General features: G+C 38.1%; 1 protein-coding gene across 1 annotated transcript in view; it reads right to left on the bottom strand.

Annotated features, from left to right (window-relative positions):
• The window catches only part of ZNF407 (zinc finger protein 407), a 351,046-nt gene that overhangs the window by 118,281 nt on the left and 207,899 nt on the right, over positions 1-24,866 (bottom strand). The window contains exons 6-7 of the mRNA XM_069778852.1: positions 21,933-22,016; positions 12,582-12,702 (exon numbers count right to left, since the gene is read on the bottom strand). Coding sequence (XP_069634953.1) covers positions 12,582-12,702; positions 21,933-22,016 — 205 coding nt within the window. The remainder of the gene's footprint in view (positions 1-12,581; positions 12,703-21,932; positions 22,017-24,866) is intronic.

Below are 24,866 nucleotides of genomic sequence, written 5' to 3' on the forward strand. Positions count from 1 at the left end.
AACTGAAACTAAAAATGGGCACTTCAGAGCAGGGGGAAAAAAAAAAAAAAAAAAAAATATTCTTCTGATATTATGTTGTACTGTTCTGAGCGAAAAGAGATCCAAATTTGAAGGAAGCCAGGAACAGATGTGGGTGGAAAAGAACTCAGCTAGAGCAAACAAATTCTATATTTGCCTTTCAGAATACACTTCTGCAACCTAGAGCACCAATAGAGCTAGCATCACCCAGTACTGCATACTCATCTCTCACCTCTTGCACCACCACCAGGCAACACACAGCAGTTCCCAAAAGCTGCAGTCACCAGCCTTGATCCGGCTGATTGCCTGACTTGATGTTGCTGCATTTATTTAAACAGAATGGATAGCAACCACCTGCTTTGCCCTTGCAAGGGCTCAGATTTAGGTCTTCCTTCTCTGGTCTGACAGAGACTTGAACAAATCTGGTACAAATTCCTTTATCTTTGAAACCTTTCTTCTACTTAAAAGTATTTTTATTGCTCCTCAAAATGACTAGATTTTAGCATACAAAAATCAATCAGCCAAATACCGTATAAGATGACTGTGCTGTAATTTATTAGTGCTGATCAAAATCTTAAAGGCTGAGTAATTAAAATTCAAATTAAAATGTGATGAAAGTCACATTTAGTCACCTAAATGAAGAGGCTGAATTCCAAATAGGTACAGAGCCACTGGACCCTATGTGAGATGAGAATTTGTGATGCTCAGTACCACCAGAAACACGTAAAAGAACTTAGTATTTGTTCAAATTTTGCTTTTTTTCCTCATGTAAATACATATATCTAGATCTATGCATTATGTCACAATTCGTCAGTAAATGACCTAAAGAAAACAGATGAAATGCCAAAGAAAGCACTTCTGGAATAATCTCTCCATAATGGGAAGCTTCTTCCTGTTCACTGACCGAATAAGAAATGCCAGTGCTCTTAATCTCAGGGGTACAAATCTCTCCCAGATAATCTCTTTTCTAAAGAAAAATAGAGATAGCTGGGTGTTCTCTTTCCTTAAAAATACCTTTCAAGTTTGAAAGTTAAAACTGACCTGTCCTGACAACTTGCAAAAACCAGTTAATTTGGGACCCCAAAAGATTGATACATGAGCACTGTACCAACTGAAGCATGGTTTCCTATGCATTCTTGCCCGGTTCACTACATCTCCCGATGCAGTCACAGCAGCTCCCCAACATGTCCTTCAAGATACTCCCATCAGGCAAGAAAAACCAGCTCTGCTGGGTGGGGAGGCTGGAACAACACAGTAGCTGGGTGCAAGAGAGAGGAATGCATGAGAGCTGAATTTTGCCTGCCTGTTCCTCACTGATTTTTTTTTTTTTTTTCTCTCCTCTCCTCATCCACCTCTTTCAGGAAACATGTAGAAACTTAAATTACCTCAGCAACTACTACGGGGTGTCAGTTTTGACTGAAACTGGCCAACAGCTTAAAAAGTTATTAAAGAAACTGACAGAAGATGGATGGATGGGCTGGTACAAGTCTCAGAATAAGTTAGGGACATCAGGCTAAAAATCAATCCTCGTCAACTGATTTATAAAAATTGCCTTTTTGAACTGAAGACACATCTATTTCCTGAAAAGAAAACAAATTGCTAATGGCTTTTTATATGTTAAAATACCCATAGCAGATATCTCCAAAATTTGCTAATGGAAATGGTTCTCTGTATTTTACCAAGAGCTTGTTAACAAAAAGATGTATGAAATACCACATTTTTCTAATGAAAAATCATCAGAACTTAAGAGTTCATTTTGATAATCACGATAACTTTTACAACTTCAAAATGATTTTAAGTATTGTTTGCCCTGTAGACTGTGCATGCAAAATTTCAACAGAAATGTTTTGAGGAAGCTCAGTATGGGAAGACATTCCACATGGGATTTCTAGCAGAACAAATTATGTCCTCGACTACAGCTGTTAGAGAGAATCCATAATTATCTTGAACAGGGATTGAAGGAGAGTGCACTGAAGTTACAAATATAAAGCTATAAATACTATATTTTAAGGGGTACCAGCAATATCACAATGAACTAGTAGGATGATGTTCAGGCAATTTATGATGTCACCAGAACCACTTGATGTATTTATAGGATTATAACACAAATAATTTTACAGTATTAAGAACTGCAGAGTTTCTAGTTGTGTGTTTTTTACATGATACCATCACTGAAAATATAAGAAGATAGCAATGCTGAAGGACATCAGGAGTGTTACTTTAAAGCGTTATTTAAAAATAGGCATATATGCGTATGGACTTATATTCTAGGAATCATGGTGAGCTGGGCAGTTTGCCTAAATGGAAGGAAAACCAAACCAGAACTGGACTGGAGGTCAGCTGCCCTGAGGTACAGAGCAACCTGCAGCTCTGCTACCAGTCCTGGAAGCACCAGGGAGATCTGGGCAGTCTGAGAGTCAAAAGTCACTTTGCAACCTCCTCTTTACTTCAGGAAGAGTAATCAACTTGCTCTCAGGCTATGAACAGCAGCAGCTATTTCCTATCCCTCTCAGTTCCCACTACCTTCCTATTTCAGTTCATTTACAGAAGGAGGAGGGGAAGTATCGAGGAATGTCTCCACTCCAATTCCCCAGCCCATGGGAGTGGGAGAAAGGACAAGAGCGTTGCACCAGCCTGTTTCTCCCAGCACACTAAGCCTCAGCATGTACAGCCTGTGAGGGGAAGATGAGGAGTGCCATACAGACCTCATCTTTTCTCTGCGGATGTAAAATGAGAAGCAATAGCTTTGACCCAAGGCATCCAAGAATGCAGAACAGTCTTTTTCATATATATTTTGGATTCTGGTTTTTCCCCTTAATTATTTTTCCATTATTAAAAGAACACATTTAAAAAGAAATTAAAGCACAAAATTCAGGTACATGTAGTATGCAACAGGTTAAAGACAAAAGCTAAACAAACAAACCTAATATAATAAATAAATTCAATGAATGTTACTATCACCACTTTTAATTTTTTTTAATAGATGGAAAGGAAACTGGAAACTAAAATGCTAACTGACCACTACCTGGCATGTGCAATATCTTTGAGATTTTTTAAAAGTGGTTTTAAAAAAAAAAAAAACAACCCAAAACGAACAATGATAACACCAGGGCAGAACTCCATCACTTGCAATAACAAAACTGTGGGCTTTATGTTCTGGCTTTTATAAAGCAAGTCCCTAAGAAGTCTCAGCAATATCTATACCTGCTATTCAGACCTAAACAGGCCTAGCAAAACCACAAAGACCATCCCAATCAGGGACAAAACAGTTGTAACAAGCAACTTAATAAGTTACTTGTAAAATAGGCTCCTCTCCGGACTGTCTCTCTGTAAGTAAAGCCTCAAGTGAAATACAACCCTGATCCATGACTCATGAGATTAGAGTATCATACAAGGGAGCCTGCAAAACGGTTTCAGGGAAGGCGAGCTGTTGTGTACCAAATGGCTTGTCCTCCCTACGCCGCGTTTTCCTACAGGGAACACAGCGCCTTCTCCCAGCAGCTCAGGAAAGAGAAAAGGTGACTGATGGTATGGAGAGCTGCAAGGCACGCACAAACCTTGAGACAAGCTCTCCTTGTTCCTGCCAAGGCTTTTACTGGCCAAAACTAAACAGCCGTTTTCAACCTATGGGTTGTGAAGCGACATCCTGGGAACTCCGAGCTCCCAAATCTCTGATGCCTCTGTCTCCAAAGCAGATTGTCTAGAGCACTCAAGATCTCAGAGGTGGGCTTTCAGTCCGTAGGGGTTCCCCACCACACTGGGGAGAGGGTGGCCGGGAGCACCAGCCTCCCAAAACCAGGTGCTGGCTCTGCCCCAGAGCCTCAGTCCTACCATATTGCATTGTGGCCCCTGGAAAACACCCTCCAGCCCCACTGCAAAGGCGCAGGCCTGGCGCATCGAGCCCATGACTTCCACTTTTGAGGCAGGGAGCCTTGTGGTGGAGGCAGAGTCTTCAGCACCTGTGTTGCCAAAGTGCCCCAATGTACCGGTCAGAACAGAAGCTGGGGCAGAAACTGTCACAGAGACAAGGGCAACTCTCCTGGAATGCGCAAGCGATTTAATTTAGCTTCAATAAATCAGGAGTTTCTAACAAAGCCATATTTATTTGGAAAATTGCTCACCAATTCTAATGCATTAGAAGTATCTAAGTAGCAAGTTTTCTCAAACAGAAAAGCTCCGTTTTTTCCTCTCTTTCCTACCTTTACTTTCTATTCAACGGTGCTTTTCTTCCTCTCATTTTCATCAGCCTTTAAAGGGGAAAAGACCCTTCCCTTTCTCCCCCTTGCGCTAGGCTACACCTCTTTTCTGGAACCGCTTCTGAACTGAATTTGTTTTCTGTCACTTCCCAACATTTTAACCTGTTTTGTATGTCGTGTATGAAGAATGAAAAGGGAAGGTTGTCACAAAGACAGCATTAATACAGAAACCTTTTTACATGGTAGTAGCCATATTGCCTGGAGAATAAACCACATGTAACACAACAAGCTAGTGTCTACTAATCTCATCTTGAAGGCCCCTAGCACTACCAAAATATTTTCAGATTGCAAACTACCAGCCAGGTAGTTAGCTGGTAGTTAGCAATAATAATAATTCCTTGTAGATTTGACCACCCCCAAAGATAGCTTTGGCCCTTTTATAATGACTGGATTGGGGATTAAGGAATGGTAAAAGAAACAAACTTGTTTATTTTTTATTCTGTGTTAACAGGCAGGAGCGAAGAAAACATATACAGTCACTTTAGTCTTTTTTTAAATTACTTTTTACCTAAAAGGGTCATATTAATTAAGCTACGATGCCCATGATTATTTTTAGATCAAATTATTCCAACAAATGAAAGTTTATTTGTAGACATAAAAGATCTTCACTATACATTTTTATCAGAAGCACTGTAAGAACAGGAAATTACAAGTCTTTTTTGTTACTAAAAGCTATATTAAGACCACAGCCTTGCCATTCATCCTGAGGTTAGTACTAAAATTTTATTTACTATCAAAATACAACCTAAGATTATTTTAGTTTGATATATATGCTGGCGTTCCAGATTTATAAACATTAATTAACTATGTATTAAATATAAATATAGACATATTTATTATAACTTATTTATGCTCCTTAGAAAGAGGAATAGATAAGACAGTGATGATTGCATGTCACAGCCAGAAAGAAGCGTGATGATAATAGAAGACATTAGTTACATTAATCTGTCCACTGCATGAAGTGGTTTGGGGTTAAGTGTGTTGGACTCTGATTCAAAAAAAAAAAAAAAAAAAAAAGAGCATCAGTACAGCAGGGGAGAGGCTGCGTAAGAAGTTTAGGGACAAAGCCCAAATTGAACAGCAAGGGGGAGACAGTAACTACCAAAAGAAATCAGGAACCTGAGAATGTTTTTGCAGAACTTAAATCAAAGTGTGAACAAACTGATAGAGTGCTGAGCTAGGGTCACGACAGGCTGCAACAGAGAGAAGCTGTCAAAAGTTAAAACTACATAGAAATTATTACATTGATATCAAAATGGCTGCATGTCTCAGTAACATTAAACTCAGTGGTCACCCCTGAGTAATTTAGCATGGCATTTAGGCTTAAATACATCACTTAAAAGTTGTACTTCAAAGGACTCAACACAAAATGAGGCTAGAATAGTATTATCAATGCTTGCAATTGCATGACTGGTTTAAAGATACTTGGGTGGATCCTTAAAGTGCCAAGTCCACTGGTTCAGTGTTAGCATTGGAATCACAGATTCACTGAATTAAAAAGGCAATTTTTAATTCCTCTTACTTAGAGTGGCCACAGGAAAAAAATTGGAAAGCAGAAATAAATAAATAAATAGAAATAAGAAAAAAACAACAAAAGAAGCTTGAGTTACCAATTCTCATGGAATTATTGATGGATTTCTATATCATAAGGAGTAAGTATTATTAATTAAAATAAATAAAAATCCATATTACCCTTCTACCAAATAGAGTGCATTTACTATGCTATTAATTAAAAATATGGAAAGCAAAGGACTTCACAAAGTGACTATACTATTGCATGCTGTGCAAAAGCCTCTTAACAGCGTAATTTCATCGTGGACCATAGTCATCAAGTCTACATACACCAATATATTTGTGTGTGCGTGTACATATATGTCTTTTTTTTAAGAAACAATCATGTTTTCTAATAAGCATACATTCTCTTAAGCAGCCCATGCAGTGACATTGGCATCTGGCAGGGAGGACAGGGAGAGCTAAAAGAGAGGAAGTTCTTTTGTACGGTGCCACCAACACGATTCTCCAAAATTGGAGAGACAGGATTTCTCAGTCAGTGCAGACAGCATGCACATTTCTCAGCAAGGGCCATATCATTATTTTTGTGCTCTCTGGTCCTACAAATTTCTGAATGTTAGGAGCTACATCTGGAGTCAAGTTTCTTGATTAACATGATAGCTGATCTGTATTTTGCCCTATCACATTGCATATTTTTATTCTGAGTTTACCACATGAACTATTTGCTATAACTTAGGTGAATATAAAAAGTTTTATTAAGCAATAGAAACATGATAAAGGGAGTAATACGAACCACTGTTTTGCATGCCACGTATTCACTAGAATAATTAAAGTGTTTCTGCGGCTATATCTAAATTTTATCTCAGATTATTTTTCTTTTACAGACTTAAATGCTACAGCATATTTTATTCCAGATTAATAGAAATATTACCAAATATTTTATCTGAATGTTTATTAAAAACTAAGGGCTGAATAATATTCTGAGGAGTTTGCATCTGGGAACTATGCCCATGCACTGACAGAATTTCTCTCCAAGCTTCTATCTTCATTTGTTTATAAGTCTGCTAGCACAAAGCACTGGATATCCTCAACTCCTGCTGCTGATCACAACAGAAGCTTAAGTGCTTCCTGAAGGCTCAGTTTGCTCTATTACATGGATGCATTATTGTCCTTAGCAATTTCTTATTAGTACAAAGCATATGCACTTTTTTTGCCTAATTCTGCCTTTTTGATATATACAAAAAAGTGTTTTTCCATAGTGCAGTGGTGGTTGCCACTTGGAGTCCTCATCAGCCTAATGTTCCATACAGTTGCATAACCTAGTTATTTCCCATACATGCATATTAAATTTCACTAGTTACAAAGAGCATATTAATGTTAACGTTTTAATGATAAATACACTGTTTCATCATTTTATGTAGAAGTTGCCTTAACAGCCTTTCAGTTTTGCTATGAATAAGTACATATTGTTACCTCAGCATTTAAAGTAGTCCCTAGTTATCCTTGATATAACGAGGGAATAGCGCACAGCTGATGAAATCATACCAAGACAACTAAAGGTTATTAAATTCACCAAAATATACAGAGAGAAAACACTTACTTTGCACATTCTTATGACTTAGGTGCAAATCCTAGAGTGTATTATAAACTGGTCTTTACAACCTATGAACAGATACTATAAGTCAGAGGGAAATAGGAACTCCCTAGGGATGCTGTCCAAAAAAAGAAAAGTAGCCCCTGTGGAGTCACTCCCCCTAAGTCATGCTGCTGCTGCTGCTGAAAATATGCAATGAATCCTTCTGCAGTTGGAATTTCAGATGCCATAATCCCTTACAGAATGTTGTCTAATTATTTTATTATGCATAATAAATGTAAAATATTTATTTTAGTTTACATAATTATATTAAAAATGTATGCTATTTATTCTCAGTCTTGTAAGACATCCTTCACAAGTCATGTACTTTATAGAAAGGTGCATTTACGGAATTAATGCTGTTGTGCTGGCCTCGCTGTTTGTTTTATACAGCTTCTAAACCCTCTTATCTATGGCTGCAGAACATCACCGATCCCCTGGACGTTGTCCTCCATTCCCTCCTTCCCCTCACCCCCATGGGTACTCTATGAAAAATGAACCATACAGTGGAATCCCAGAGAAACGAGAGTCATTTTGTTTAATTACAGCACAGGGATGGCACAAAGTACATTAACATTATACCTGTCCCGCACTCTCTCGGTCAAAGTTGTAGCAATAGCGTTTCTGTATCACAAAACTGTGCCAGTGGTCCTCCTGAGCCCTGAACTCCAATAAATTTGACTATGAGAGAACAGCAGGGCTCTGCCTTTTGCCCCCCTCCACTGCAAAACAATGTAATCCAGATCCTTCTTATACTGAAACATCCCCCTCACACACACCATGAACATAAATTATTACTTGCCTGAGAAGCTCTGATAGTTACATGGAAAGTCAGTACCAATGGGAGTTGAATTTAAAGCCTAACATATGACTAAAATGAGATTCCTAATTCTTTACTTTAGATGCATGCACAAAAACAGTTCAGTTTGTGAAAATGCTGTATGTCTGCTTCTTTCATTGACATCATCCGACTTATGGGAGTCCAGCACTTCTGAAATCAGGTTAAATACAGGTGCCTAAATATGTTGCAGGTTTAGAAAGTCTGGCCACAGACTGCACAACCGAAAGATTTAGAAATCAGTTGAAGTTCACAGGCGTTGTTTGGTTTCAGGAGCTTATATGGCTCTTCACCACTGACTATGCCCATTACCAAATGCAAACAGCATCATTGTCAGTATAACTCTAGGACTGTGTAATCTGGAAAGTTCAGCCACATAACACATCTTTTTTAAATGACTAAGAAATATAAAATAAGCGTTGCATATGTAATGGTGGTGTAGGGCCCTATGAGACCAATTCTGTATTATAAAATTAAGTTGAACATTAACTAGGACTGAATGAATATTTTTGTATGACAAAGTGCACTGACTTAAGAATGAAGAGACATGCTATGTGATTTGAAAAAGTAAATGCAAAGGAAAATTGTGCATATTTTTATCTAAATAGGGCAAACCTAAACTGAAAACAGAAATGTGAAAAAATACAACCAAAACATTTAACAAGCAAATTTTTATATTTACAAATATATATATTTTTCTTCCTTCCAAAGGAATTAGATTTTAAAAACTAGACTGAAAATATAATTTCAAATTATAATCAATATTAGAAGTTGCATACTGCTACACAGAAAAGCAGATGTTCATTTCTTTGTTATCAATATACAAAAGATTTAGACAAAAAAAATCAAGCAGTCACAGTACAAAAAGTAGATATGGAAGGTAACATTTTTGCAAGAATATTTAAGTACCACCCTAAACATAGATTATAAAAGCAACTTCGTAATATAAAGTGAGCAAAATCTCTCATTTTCTTTTGGGGAATATGAACATTATTAAGAATATATAATTTGTGAGCTAAAAAAATGCTAGCTTAGTTTATTATTCACTTCAGAAAACCACATCCATTCATGCCTTTTCCTAGTTAAGAAAAGAATTTCTCATGCTGTGGTTTATATAGGGAATAAATTCCCTTTTCTGGTCCATGCAGCCAAAATCATTCTTTTTCCCATAGTATCTTGCAGCCTATCTCACTTCAGTTTTTGCTGCTAAACGGGGGGGGGGGGGAAGAGTTCTAGGGGCCTGCCCAGTCACAGGTGATCCAGATTTTCATAACAGTTCCTAAATTCAGATTAATTTCTTTTAATTGCCTTTCTTTCTGTACTTCTAGCCAGGGTTAGCTAGCCTTTCACTCACGAGACTGGCAAGAGTTTTTGCAGGATGATTGTTCACAATTTCCTCCTGAGGAATTAAAAAGCTTGAAATCAGGAATCTCTATGAACCCTCTGAGCGCTGATGAGCTGAACAGGAATAATTAAAATACCTTGTATTTAGACACTCTTTTAATTCAAGCATCTCAAACTACTTGATAGAGAGATCATATCACCTATCGGTGAAAGGAGACTTTATGGTAGCACTAACAATACTCTACTCCATATCCGTACACAAAATGAGGAATATTCACCTCGCTGAAACTACAAGGGTCATTAAAGAGTCTGCAGTTGCCAAGCAACACTAAACAGCAACATCTGAAATAGTCTGGATGAACTTAGAGTGCAAGGGCTGAGCTGAAAGCACCACAGTGAGAACTCGAGCACTAGATATGGGGGTGAATTTTATCACTAGGGTCAGCAGATTTTAAAATCTTGATTTTATGTTTTCTGTAGGTGACACTCACAAGAGTACACATGTTCTGCTGAACTGGTGCAAAGGACATTATTTACAGAATTGCTAATACCTTTCCATGAAAAGATGTAGTACTGGGTGAGTTGACAAGGAGGAAACGTGATTCCCTTAAAATTATATTTTAAAACAAAAAAAAAAAAAGAGAAAAAAAATGAGAGGTGGATAGAGAACAAAAAATGCACTTGCCAGCAAGGCTGGCTAATATCCCAGGACTGTGGAAACTGGCAGGCACAAGCTGGACTGCTGGGCTAATAAATGCAGCAGCCCCTCTACTGACTCTTCTGCAGCTACACCGAGTGCCTCACTGCCTCTATGAACTTGCAGCAGCAGCACAGCTCTGATTCCTGCACCCCTGCCAGATGTTTTTCAGCTGAGCTCAGAACAAATTTCCTGCAGAATCAAAGCTTCATCAGCTGGTATCTGCAGAGATCAGCCTCCAAAGATTAGGTCAAAATTGGCCTGCAAGGGATGGAAACTAATGTCCTATTACCATGAAACATTTCTTTTTCAATAATATAGAAGCAGGGGATGCTCAGAGATTTCTTGTTAATCCTGATAAAATAAGCTATATGTTTGCTTCTTCTCTAATAACCTCCAATATAATAAAATACTAGTAAAAACCTTGTCAGTTCTTGGAATTTCTATCCCATACAGAAAACTGTCCATCCAAAGAAAAATGATCCCCCATTCTTCACTAAACAGAGCATTAAAGTTACTTGTTTTGTCATACTGAGGGAATTGCATCCACTCACTGCGTGTGTATAACAAACCCAAACTGCAAACTGATTCACATCTACAACGATCCCAGTCTCCAGGGTCTTCAAGCCAGGAATTCAAGCCCACTGTAACCCATCTCTCATTACGTAGTTCTGTAATAAGACTATTCCTTCTAATTGGGATGATTCATTAAAGTGGATGACCACAAGATTAAGCCTCCTCAAACATGCAGCACCAAAGAGAGCACTCCTTTCTACCTTCACTGCAGCACATCATGTCATGCTATTGCTTATATGCTCTCACTTCACTCAACACAGACCTTTAAATGCAACCACTCTGACAAACACAAAACCACCTCTCTTTCTTAGATGACTTACTGAAGCTGACAGAAATGCTTCTATGTAAAAAAAAAACCAAACAAAAAACCCAAAAAGAAAGAAAAAAAGCAGGGGGACCCTTAACGTAGCAGCACAGAAATGGAAGCTCCCACCCCAGGTTATCAAATTCAGTTCTCTGCAGTTCTAGGCAGTAATTTAATGAGTGCTCAATAGAGAAGAGTTCACAGAACATTTACGTCACATGCACAAACCAATGCAACAAAAATGTTTGTATAGAAACTGCATGATCACTGCAGAAGCTTTCTGTACAGGAGCTTTCAGTAAAGTAGCTCGTAAATAGCGTGAAACCAGGTATTATGAGAGCAGCTAGGCTTTGTCACATATTCTTGTTTTAGGAAACTACATTAAAGCTTACAGTAAAAGAACATTACAGTTGTATGCTCAGCATTAAAAGAAAATAAAAAATGCTATAGTGGTATAATCAAATGTTTAACTTTCTCCTCTTGCGTGCATGCATCACAGCACATGCATCTAATTACATAATCATATGCCATTTATCAAATATAATACTGATTTTTTTTAAAACTTTTTGAACATCAACTCTTGCAAATTGCTCATGAAAAACTTCTATAGATTCCTTTATAGTACACATAGACTAGCCATCTCACTGCAAGGTTTTAAAAGTATTCAAGATTGTAGAAGTATGTTTAAGAAGAGTAAAGAATAATTTAAGAAGCACTATGAGATCATTTAATAAGTGGTCTATAATGAACAAAAGACACATGGGATGAGCACCAGAAGGGATCTTAACCATCCATTCATGTGATTTTTGAGAATTTAATCCACTGCCCTAAGGTTTTAGTGGTGCAAGATGGGAGACTTTGCCATGCAACCAACCCTATGGCCAAATCTCATCCAAATACCCTGGCTGGCAAGGAGAAGGAAAACTGGAACAGAAAAACAAGACTCTGCAGCACTGTAACTAGTTCCAGTTGCTTCTCATTCTAATAAGTGTCTGGTGAGTATTTAGGCTGCTAAGCCTTTTAGGGGACTTTTCCTTTCTTGGTGAAATGGTTGCAACTCAACCGAGAAAAATTTCAAAACTGCAACTGATTTGAAAAGGCGATGCAGATAAGCAGCCTCACCATGGAGAATTCTAACAGACACTAGAGCAGCTGTGAAACAAACACTCAACATTAGCACTGCAGTGTTACCACTAAAAGGTTTCCCATCATTTGTTTTTCTTTATAAAGTAATACCTAAATACTGAAGACTAAGTTTTTAAATTTAGCTCTTAATTTAATATGCAATTACTGCTGCCCTGATGGTGTTTTAATGGCAATATATTTTTATTGGTGACTTCAAATGAACCTCGTCTGATCACCTTAACCCTTCTCTCATCATGCTTTAGTTAATGACTCATTACCTGTAGTCACACCAGGGACATCTGTAAGGCTTTTCTCCAGTATGGACACGCTTATGTCGTGTCAGATGTGATTGCGTCGTGGAAGCAAAGTTACACTCATCACATTTGAATGGTTTCTCTCCTAGAAGGTGACAAGAGAAGATGTGCATTATCAGTTTTCATCAACAGAAAAGGAAGACAAGTCTAAATTTCTGGCATATCCCTTGAGAAAGATTTTAGTCCATGTATATAAAACAACCGCAAATACAAAATAAATTTCCAAATACGTGTATTAATTGCAAAATGCTATTCTCACTATGACACATATACACATCAGTAGCCAACTGACCTCCCATGTCGGTGTTACACAGCAGCAAAAAGGAGGAGAAAGAATCACACCGAAACAGAGTAACCATGTAACTGGGCCTTCTTTCATGAAAATATCATCACCAGGTGACAGGCATTCCTCACCCTACACCTGTTGAAGTTGGGCCCATGAACAGCCCTGAAAGCAACACTGGTGGAGACAGAAGGTGAGAAATCAGTCTGAAGCTTGTATTCAGTGCCTGCTCAGAAAGGAGCATCTCCAGAAGGAAAGCGTCTTTGGTTTTGTTCCTGGTCCTGGATTTTTCATCTTATCCATTAAATAACACACATAAACCAGGACTGAGAACATGAACCAGAACTCTGTGCTCCATTCCCCCTCTCTTGCCTGCTATCCTTCTGCCCTTGTGAATCTTTTCTGAACAGTGGGCCAATTTCAGCAGAGGGACTTGAAAAGTTAATGGAAAAAAAACCCCACCAAAACAACCACCAAACCTAGACTAGAACAATATCTTTTCAGAAGACTAAAATTCAGTCTGCTGAATGTGCAACTGCACTGAAAATTTCTGGAGGACTACTAATCGAAGATAGATAAAAATCTCTAGCTTATAAATGATTATGTGAAAAGACTACTTTTTGTTGCAGCAGAAGGGTCCACCCCTTAAAAGACACTAAGACAAAGTCTCATGACAGATACACATACTGCAATGCCTAGCTAAAACACCTGCATCCCATTTTTCCAACTGGTTGCTCCAGAAATATTCTGTGTGGCTTACAGGCACATGTAATTACCATTTAGGGAGGAAACAGGTTTCTTTTTGTATGCAGAAGACAAAAGGCAGCTCCTAACTCAGGTGATCTTGACTGCATTGTGCAAGCCTTCAGAAGTATTTATCCGAAAGACTACATAAGGAATCAAAATCCCTAACTTAAGAAGTCTGAATAAAAGTGCTAGGGATGGACACCTACCTTGTAAACTGTTCAGAGGTCTAGAATAGGCAGTTTCAAAATTGAACCCTAAGCCTCTTAGCTGGTACAATTTGCAGTTTTTCAGACTGACAGGAGACACGCCACCAGCAGAAGACACATCAGTAGCAAAAGGCCACTCCCAAGCGGCTGTGCCTCCAAGCCAGATTTTTCAAGCTTGCTTAAAGCGTAAGACACTCAAGACTGCCAAAGAGACTTTGCCAGAGTTCTGAGAAGAAAGAGAAATCTGCATTTTTCATTCTTGGAGACTCTTGGGTTGTGGTTTTTTTTTCCTCCCAAGTGGAAAAGAAATGCAAGGTCCTCAGGCCTGAAAAGCCCGTAATGCTGTACAGAAGGACAACAGAGCAGCTTCTGAAAGCTCCATAAAGAGTTGGAATAATTGCTTTCAGCAGCTGCTGGAGAGAATACCAGCCACTATTTTTCATTTATTGTTTCATGGGACAAGGAAAGGTGAAGGGGCAGGACACAATGCGGAATCCTCTATGCTGGACAAATTGAGACTGCTAGAAAGTATGTCTTTCCTGCCCCAAATGGGGTTTTCTTGTCAGACACTGACTCTCTGCTCTGGAGAAGCTGATTCTCCCAGCAGCTTGAATGGTACTGGCTGCTGCTTCAATTAAACTCTCTGGGAGGCCATAGACTCCCTAGCAACGTAACCTGTTCTTGAACTGAAGATTTCCTGTGCCTGATTTATTTTATCTTCTAGTATTAAAGAAGATAGCAACATTTTCAAGCCTAAGTAGTAAAGCCACAGGTATTTTAGATAACATACATACTTATTTTAACTGCTTTCATTTAAAATGCATTAGAACCTTGCCAACTTGCCCCCTTGTAAAAAAAAAAAAAAAGCAGATCTGAACTGAATGGAGATTTTTAGTTTGCCATTCAGGGGGGATGGATCAGGTAAAGGTCTGCTGTTGTGCTGGGGCAGGGCCAGCGGGGCTGACAGACGAGCGAGGGCCCGTGGAAGCCAGGAGGGCTTGCAAATTCCATCGTGAGCAAAAGAAAAATGATAATCCTTGCCCACTGCCCCAGGAAGTTTCTCCTTAGGAAATCCTTGTGGCTAACTGCTCCTGTCAAGTGGACTATGTGTAAATCTCACCTGACAGAAAATACATCACAGCAGCACCGCACAACAAAAGCCAACTAAACTGGGAGGAAAAAAGACAGCCTAGCACGGCCTGTAATTCTTAGCAGCTGCATGTGGGAAAAAGTATTTATTTTTGTGGAAAATTAACCAGGTTGATAAGTACAGTTGAAAAAATCTAACAGAAGACTAGGTATTTCTTTGGGTTGGGGGGTGTTGAAGACTGTATCAGCTGTAGCAGCCGTACTTTTATTTATTTGTTTATTTAAGTTTTCCACAGACCTACTCATGTAAGTATTTTTTGTCTCCTTATCTTTGGACCAGAATGTGCCAGCCCTTGTGTCCCAAATTTCCTTCCGCCTGACATTTCAAGCAATAAACTTAATTTTATTTTTATATGGGCTGCTATTAAATATTCCAGAAGGATGCTCCCTCACCCCTACTAAAGAATTTAATTCATACAAAATTAAAATAACACAAATCAAGAAAGCAATATTGACAGCATTTTTTAAACAACACTATGTAATAACTATAAAATAGTGTATCCAGAAATGTGTAAGGACGAAGTCTACATGTTTAAAGATTAATAAAGGTAAAAAAAAAACAAACCAACCTCCCCCAGCCACCTTACTATTATAAAAGACTTGTCTGTGCCTCACCACCTCTAACTATATCAATAACAAACCCCACAAAAAAGAAGGATAGGTGCCCCCAAATGACCCAATGGTGAACAAGCTCCATGGGGGGAAAAAAAGGAAGGACACAAGTTCCAAGATCAAGGACCTACTATCTTTGGGGGGGGGGTATTTTGTTTTTAACACAAACACTTTCAAAAAGCTGCTTCCTAACCACAGGACCACAAAAGAAGAAATTATTTTGGTTTTTTGACAATACCGCAAGCAACTTCTGAAATGCATCAGTTGTTTACAGTACCTGACATGGAAAATTTTAGCTCCAACAATCAATGTTTCAGAAAGCAACTGATAAAAGGGTCAGATCATGGGGTGCACCAGTCTGTACGAAAGCAGTTATTAAGCCTGCTGCTAACCAGTTAGCCTCGTCAGCTCTACCCATTTTGTTCCTCTTAAACCATCACGACTAAGGCTTTCTTTTCCTCTTGCCTCTCCAAATTCTGCACTGATTTCTTTTAGCATCTATCTTAGCTTTTCTCCCCACCCTAAATTACAACTTTCTTTTGCTTTTCTTCTTCCTTTTTTCTCTGATTTTACCTCTTTTGAGTTCTCTGTCTTTGATGATGAGCTTTTTAGGACACAGAGCATACCTTACTGCAATCATAAATTTCTCTGTGCAGTTATGTACTTAACATGTACTTTTTAAAGAAAAAGTGAAATAACACAATAACAAAAACTATAAATCTCGGTGATAGATGTTGATTTGTGGATGGCAAAGTGAAATTTTTAATCATGACTGTCCAGACAATTTCTACCTACAGATTACATACAGCATTTTTATGAACATGCTACTGAGGATCTAGCTTTCATATAAATTAAGGAAAAAAATAAAAATCTCACAGTGCCTTCAATTTGGAAGTCTTGAGCAACTAATCAGAATCTTAGTAAGATGGAAGAAATCTTACCCCACTTGTCTCAACAGGAAACTATTGCTATTAGACCTATTTGTCTTTCGCATGATGTGTTGAGCAGCACAGAAAGAATCCTGTAAGTTTTGTGTGACCTAAGGAATGAGTAGACCACAAAATGCAGCCATCTGCTTACATATTACAGGATTTTTTCTTAATTCCAACTATCTCTAGTGTTTGTTAAGGCTGTTCCCTGGAGAGGCACTTACAGGCTTGCTAACGAAGCCTGAAGTATATTGAAGTAAATTCTGTTTGCTTTTAGTCTGGTCAACTTTTTTGCATCTAAGTACATAAGTACATCCTTGATCCCTCGCTTTCTTATGAGAAACCCTGTAGATGCCATAGGTTTTCTCTTTCATAGCAAAAAACGATTGACATTTGTACGCTCAGAAATGAGAGGAAAACTGGTCCACTGAACAATTTCTCTTAGGTAGAGAAAAAGTTTTAAGATAGCTAGGTTTTTGGTGTCATTTCTGGCCAAAGGTTTGCTATAACCAAGTTCCACACTCTGCTGCAAATGTTGGCATAAATGGAAAAGGAAAAACAACACAGATCCTCTTCAAATTCCACCTCTCCTCTTGCTGAAAAGAGCAGTAAGTGCTGAAAAGAGCAGTAAGTCTTCTTACTGTGCTACATTTTCTCTGGTATTCAACATTATAATTTTTTTAAGCTGTGGTGGGGAAGTTGAAGGGAAGAGGCTACATTATACATTAAATTCAATGCCGAGTAATGTAACTACACATTAAAGTCAAAGAGCAGTTCACGTGAGAAATAGAAACACAAAGTGAGTCACTCATCTGGATAAAAACACATATATTATTAAATTTTCTTTCTTTATTACATTGACCTATAAATGTCTTGAGAAGTGCAAGATTGAAATGAGTGAGCAGAAGCAATCACACAAACAGAGATCTGTACGATGTAAGCTACCATCTTCAAAAATTCATGAAAATAGTTGAACAAAGACACAATCCTCTTCAGCAGTTCCACAGGTTCAGGGTAACTGTCATAGAACTTCTGTGCACAGTAAGTGTACTTACCCTGTAACGCTCTACTACTGTAATGTACTTCTATGATCCCCTGGAAGATTCCACCACAACCAACACACGAGAAGCAAATGTAGACTGTCATTGTGTAGAAGATGAGGATTGGGTTTTTGCAATTTGCAGGAGGACTAACCAACATTAAAAAAGGAATTTCATGCAAGAGAACACAGGCTGTGACTGATCAGCATTGTTGCATTGAGTCAGCTACTACAGCACAAAATGGAAGTTTACTGGGAAACATGTGGAGGAAGGGAAAACTAGAGTGAAACCAAAAGGCAGATGAACAAAGGAGGAGAGCAGAATGATAACAACATTAAAAAAAAAAAAGTACGTTCTAAAATTAAGAATTAAGTGGTTTTGTGCTTTCATTTCAAGCCAGAAATAATTACCCTTGCTTATTTTTTCTCTGTTATGCCATTTCCTAGTTGATCACAATTAAGGCAAAATATTTAAATTATGTGATATGATATGTTTCTTTCGCATGTGTCTGCATGTTTTTGATGGCTGACTTAGAGGTTATTTACTCTTTTTTGTTAAAGAATTCAGGTAATCGCTTAAATTCTCTTTGGAATTCAACTAATTCTAAATTCAGCCAACACTAAAATTTGCAATATTATTTATCTTCCTATCTTCAGGCAGATCTTCTTACTGGGACAAAATAGGAATCAAAAAAAGTTGTTTCAGGATGACTCAAAAGATGAAAATTTTTCCTCCCCGTCACATTGAGGCACCAGAACTACGGCATATATGTTCTTGCAGTACCGCAAGCTGTCCCTTATTTACCACATAGCACCAGCCGATATTGCAAGTGGTCCAAGTTTCTTTAGACAGTTTCTGCTCACAGCCTAGGCAGCCACAAGTGTCTATTGTAAAATGTTCGACAGAGATGTAAGTGTTCTTTACAGTGTGATAAAATTCTGGTAAATTCCAAACCACTCCTGAAGTTGCTATTGCTTCAGTTCACAAAACAGAAGATCAGGCCACTAATATTTACATAGCCAGTGAAAGACTTGCAGAATTTCATAGATTGATTCTTGCAGAATAGGACTGGAAGAAGGTACATTCACATCATAAAGGAATGCTAGAGCATTTTACAAGGACAAAATCAGCCAAAGACTTAGCTTATTCTGTGTTCAAAGTGTGCGCTTCTCACAGGACCAGGTCAGTCATTAAGGACATAACATATGTAACACAGAATAAAAATGTCAACTGGGATCTCCTGATAGGCCAAATTATTTTTTTCTACTTCACAGCTCTACTTTACAGTTGAGAAAGCCTGTACCAAGGAAATCCCTATGGAAATTCATCATGTTTGCAAATAAATTAAGTACAAACATTTTCAAGTCTTAAAACTAATGGCTTTTTCTTTCAGTTTAACATTCCTGTAATTTTCACCTAAAAACCAAAAACATATCTTCCAGGGATAACATCCTATTTTACCAAACTAGTCCCTACAGTTTGCTCCATGAGTGACCAAGGGCAAGATTCTGCCAGCCTTATTCACACCAAATTACACTTTATGCTCCCTGTAATATTTCCAAAGAAACCGCATCTTTCACAAGGTAAAGGTATTTGTCCAAGCACATAAAAATAATCTCATCTAAAAAGAGAGAAACAGAGTAGGAAATACCAGAATCAAGAGCATCAAAAGTCTTAAGTGGCTGGTCCTACAGCCAGTCCTCTCTTGTGTCAAATATCTATCAGCAGCTGAACATTTCTCTGGGGTGTCAGGACACCTCAGGCCTTGAGGCTGGGACGAGAAGAGGTTTGTTAAGCCGGTTAAGACTCCTCAACTACATGTGAGGATTTGCTCATTTGCCCTTGAATCAAGGGTCTCTGACAGGTGATAGAAGTAAATCTTGGATTGGAAGATGTTCTGTGTCAGCCCCCTAGACAGCTTGTATTAGAGCAGGGAATTATTTAAGCCATTTAGACTATTTTTGATACCTATCCCTTTCAAACCTGATTGTAATTTGCTTTGGCATTCTGCTCTGGGAAAATTGTGCCAACTGGGGACACAGAAGAAAAAATTCAGGTACAGAGAGGAGTGCATGCAGCTAAGGACTGAGATAAAGTTGTGCACTGGATGAAAATACAAGGGAACCTATGTAAGTGCAACAATGCAGGAAAAGGTGGATTGTGTCATTCTCCTTGAAACAAATAGAAGCTACAGATAATTTTTCTGCTAAAGAATCATCTCTGATTGTTTGTGCCACAGAGGCAGATAAATGCCAAAAAGATAGATCCCTCTGCCTCTGAGATACTGTCCTGTATAGTATGAAGTTAATAGCAAAGTAATAACGAGCCTCCAGACCTGACATAAAATATAAAGTTATGCCTGCTAGATGCAAGCTTCATGATCTATAACCTGTGAATCCCTGTGATCATAGCACAAAAGTCTCTACCATACTGGCAAAAGAAGGGCACAATGCCATCGAAAACCTGGACAGCTTTTCACCAGGAACATATAATATTTTGAGCCTGATTTTGCACATAAACCAGGAAATACAATATTTTTTCTATCAGCTTGTGGCCTAATCATGCCAAAATATAAATATATAACCAATGATAAGGGCTTACATTTCTGAGAAACCAGATCTGTACTCACATGATAGGTAAAGACAAGAAGGGTAAAGACAAGAATATGCATTTTTTCCACTTTTTCCTTCTGAAACGATTGTTTAGCATTTGTGTGGCTGCACTGACTATGAGTCGTAGACATATGTGTGATCCCAGTGTGTCACGTGGCAGGCCAATAAAAAACAAAAGGTAGCTCCCATCCTATTGATAACAATGATTTATTTCTGCTAAAGAAAAAAAAAATCATTTTGATTCTTAGCCCACATTTGGTAAACTTCAGCCAACATGCGAAAATTCTTACAAAGCTCCAGAAAAAATGGAAACCGTTAGTTACAGCTGAAGCACACAACTTCCATTCCAGTAGTTGCAATTGCTCCCATTATCATTCAGAGAGTGTAATACTAAGAGAACTCATTATTATATTTACTAAATGCCTTTTCTTGGACGCTTTAAAAATACAGCCTTCCTGCAGGGAATGAGAACTGACTGTGGCAGTACTTTCATACAAATGCGTGTTCCTTGTTATCAGAAGAAAAATTCTGGAAGTACAATTACTAGTTAGACTTGCAAGCAAAATTTGGCCCTGCGTATTTATTTTTTTTAGAGTTTATCCATTTCAAGATATTGCCTGATCGGCACTGAAAACCCCGCCTTTTGGAAAGCATCAGACTCTCCTCCAAATATGGTTGCTTTAATAAACTGAAAACAGGGTGGAAAGAATGGCTTCAGGCTCTCAAGAAAGAGAGTAGCTGCTCTCCAGGAAATTACGCACTTAGACGGTGTATGTCCTGAATCAAGATTAGTTTATTCAGGGACATAATAAAATCTCCCACTGAGATTCCTTTACAAAATCCATGGAAAATTCATGATGTAACTACAGCTTCTCATTTGTTAGCCATTTCTTTCCACTGTACATTAGACAATGGTCACTTAACTCACACAGCAATTCCTGATGATATTACATTATCCTCATGGTAGTCAGTAAAACAAAAAACTACAGTGGCTTAAGCAGCAACACTTCTGTGTCTGTTTGGACAAAATCTATTCAAATAATCAAACACTTCCAAGGAACTACTAAAAAGCACAATTAAATGTATTAATAAATGTTTAATACTTACACTTTTTCTGGTCTTCTGCAACTAAGAACCAATTTAATTTTATCTGATATTAAATTTTTATAACCAGGTGGTAGGAAAGCTTTACTAATTCTGGGAGAGAAATCCTGCTTTACATGCCAACCATGTGGTAACTCTTAAAGTTGCACCTATTAATTACAAACTATCTTAAAATTACAAAAGGGCAACTGAAACAACACTAGCTTTCAACTACGTCTCAGTCCAAAATAATGGATTAATCTATATGTAGTCTCTAATTTTCGCCCAGGGACATTCTAGCAGACTCTTGCAAAATCTTCACAGTAGGTAATCTATTTGGGCCTTGGAAAAAAAAATTAGTAGACTTAGCATTCATTTAAAGAAGAAAGCCAGTCTTCACAATTCTACTTCCTTCAGAAAAAACACCAAAAATAACCCCCGCTCCCTCCCAAGCAATTATTTAAAGTCCCAGCTAACAGATTTGATGCAGACCTTGGGCATACCGATTTTACAAAAACGAGAAAAAGCAAAGTAAACAATGAGCCGATGTATTATTTGTGCTGTAACATGCTATTTGACTTGCGTTACTCCCTAGTGTAGAGGGACTCCCTTGCTGGAGAAAATATAGCAAAGAGTAAAGACAGCTTTACTGACCTGTGTGCTGCCGCCGATGCTTGGTGAGGGCATGACGTGTCCCGCCGGCAAAGCCACAAAGGTCACAGAGGAACGACTTCTCGCCTGTTGCAACAATAAACAGATGAGGGACTGCGGAGGTCACAGATCATTAAAACATATCTATCAAGGCTTTCAGGGTTACTAATTCCTCCAATCAAATGTTTCCATGTAAATATGTCAAATGGGAATGAAATTACCACTGCGGTTTATTGACTGTGATAAAATCTGAAAAGCACCACTGAACATAATTACATACTTGTCAGACCCATAAAAATTAGCTTTATTATCAATGGAATGGTTTTGTACAACTTCATTTCTGTTAGATGTCTTCCAGATGGGGCTGCTTTATGCACTTGAACAGTTTTTATGCATATCCTGATTTTTTACAATTCCCATACATCTGGCCTTTCTGTGCTGAGTAAAGATTGCCTGGAAAAAAAGTTAATATACTGTATATATGATTCTGCTTAAATAAAATATATTGAATTTACTAACAAATCAAGGGTACTGAGAAATTTTCAACAGACTAGACGACAGTCATCTTTAGTTACCTTTTATTTATTAATAAGTATTAAATTATTTTCTTGAATATACGGAAGAGCCTAGGCAACAATAAAAGCCACATTATTCAGTACCAGTGGCAATTCAGCACTGTTTATGTTTCTAAAGTTTTCATGACATAGAGAAAACAGGTCTGGGGATTGCTACTGAAATTGCAGCAGAACTCGTACTGTTCGTCTTCAAATGATAATTCTTCATTCCAAACCTCTGGACCAATTTGAGAGATTTTGGCAAGCTCAATACTCATTAAAAGTGCGTAAATGCTCTCTTTTTAGGTGGCTTTTTTTTAATAAAAGCTAGGATTTTGCCCTGTTGTCTATAAATACAGTCTATCATTTCACAGCAATATTTTTACTCAGTATGTACTAACATGCACAGCAATCTCAGCCCATGAAGGCCACATGGAAGGTCATTATGAATTAATAACGCTAACCTCAGATATAGACTCCATAACCTCAGATAAGACTGAAATTTTAAAAATATTTTTTTCAAAAAGAGTCGCATTAGTCATTTGGAGCCAAATTGTCTCCTTTCACAGCAACATAACGGAGAGGGGGCTGGTGGGGCAACGATGCTGAATTCATTGAAACTAACAGTCTCCTTCAGATTCTTCCCCGTGGGGAAGGAAATTTAGTTTCTACAAAAGACAGCTGGGTTAAGAGGTCAGGTGTCAAATTACCAAGTCCTCCTGTGAAGACAGAGGGATGGAAACCTCCACGTTGTTTATTCCCACATAACCAGGCACGCTGATACATGGACTTTCTGGAAAAGCACAGTGCCTCAGTTAACTTTGGATGCCATTAATATAAGCAAGAGACCATCTCATGAGTGGGAGCTCCCTGGAGACTACCACAGAGACCAGCTGCCCTCTCCCACCGCTGCCTCCACGGGGGCCCCAGGGGAACCCCAGCTCCCCACCCCAGTCGCCGCAGCACAGGAGTCCCTGGACCCCATGCTACAAGGAGGAAAGCAATTCCTCCCAAGTTTCCAAGGCAGCCTGAACCCTGCCTCTAAAACGGGATCATAAATTCTCCATTTCAGAATAAAGCAAACGGTGTATTGTTAAGTTTTCCGCGCCCAAATCTGATCATGAGAAGCGGGCTGAAATTTTACAGGATTTTGGGCTTTTTTGAAAATTTGGTCCATTGATGAGAGTATCCCAAGACATTATCTAAAGTGCAAAATAATTTCAGTACCTCCTTTTAGGATTCAGTTCTAGCCATCTGTGTTTATAATTGAATTAAAAAACAAACAAACAAAAAAACCCAGAAAAAGCAGAATGGAACAAAGTCTGAATTTTACTGCAAAATGTTTGCCAGTAATATTATTGCTGAGGTTATACACAATTATTACAAAGATTTCTGCATAACCTCTTTTCTTTGGTTTTTTTTTTTTTTTCTAATCAGGATCTTCAGCAGTAGCACAATTCATCAAAATATCAAAGAAAAGGAATAAAAGGACTACACATAATGCTTAATTATAATTAAATATTAATTTAATTAATTAATTAATCAATTTTAAGTATAAATCTTTCTAACTAGCTGTAATGCCTAACACCCCAGCATAAAATTCACACTTTAAAGTTAAATGCTGTTCCATGCCTACCAAGAAATTGCTCATCATCTATATATTGTCATAAATTAGCTCACGTTGTGTTTAACATCTAGGAGCAGACTTCAGTATGGCCTGCAGCTTCATACACTAATGAGGACACAGAGTACCCATAGCATCTTTGCAAGCTCACAGATTTACTGGGTAGTTTATATTTGGGCCTTTGAAACAGCTTTTTGAGCCACAGAGAAATGATTCAAAACCAACCAACAGCTTTAAAATAGGGAAACTGATCCATCCTATAAAATGATTTGCCACTTAAATATGCCACACTCCTCTAGGTCGGATCTGGGAGCTCTCACGCAGGCAGGGCTCTTGAGGAAGTCAGTGAGGCTTCGGATTTGAAAACATGAGACTGGAAGAGATTTGGCCCCTGCTTTTTAAGCTCAAGAAGGGTGGTGATGCATTTGATGTTCTGCAACATTAATTTTCAGACATATTAATGAATTTATTACCTGATTTGTGTATGTATTGTGGTATATGCACAAATACATATATCCACACAAACACACAGGAAAAACTTCACCACCTGTGACTTTAAGTTCAACTGCACAGTATTTCTTAGCCCTGAAGCTTGATGTGGGTTGAATCCCTCATATCTAGACATAATATTTCATTTGATGTTATGGGCATGTATTGATACATAGATGTATTTTACATTCTTCTGGATATGCTTAACAATTTTATCATTTCAACTTCAGAATTTGCGACTTTTTAACTTTTAGGAAAATGTAAAGGCAA

Source organism: Haliaeetus albicilla, chromosome 3, assembly GCF_947461875.1.
Source record: "Haliaeetus albicilla chromosome 3, bHalAlb1.1, whole genome shotgun sequence".
Lineage (NCBI taxonomy): Eukaryota > Metazoa > Chordata > Aves > Accipitriformes > Accipitridae > Haliaeetus > Haliaeetus albicilla.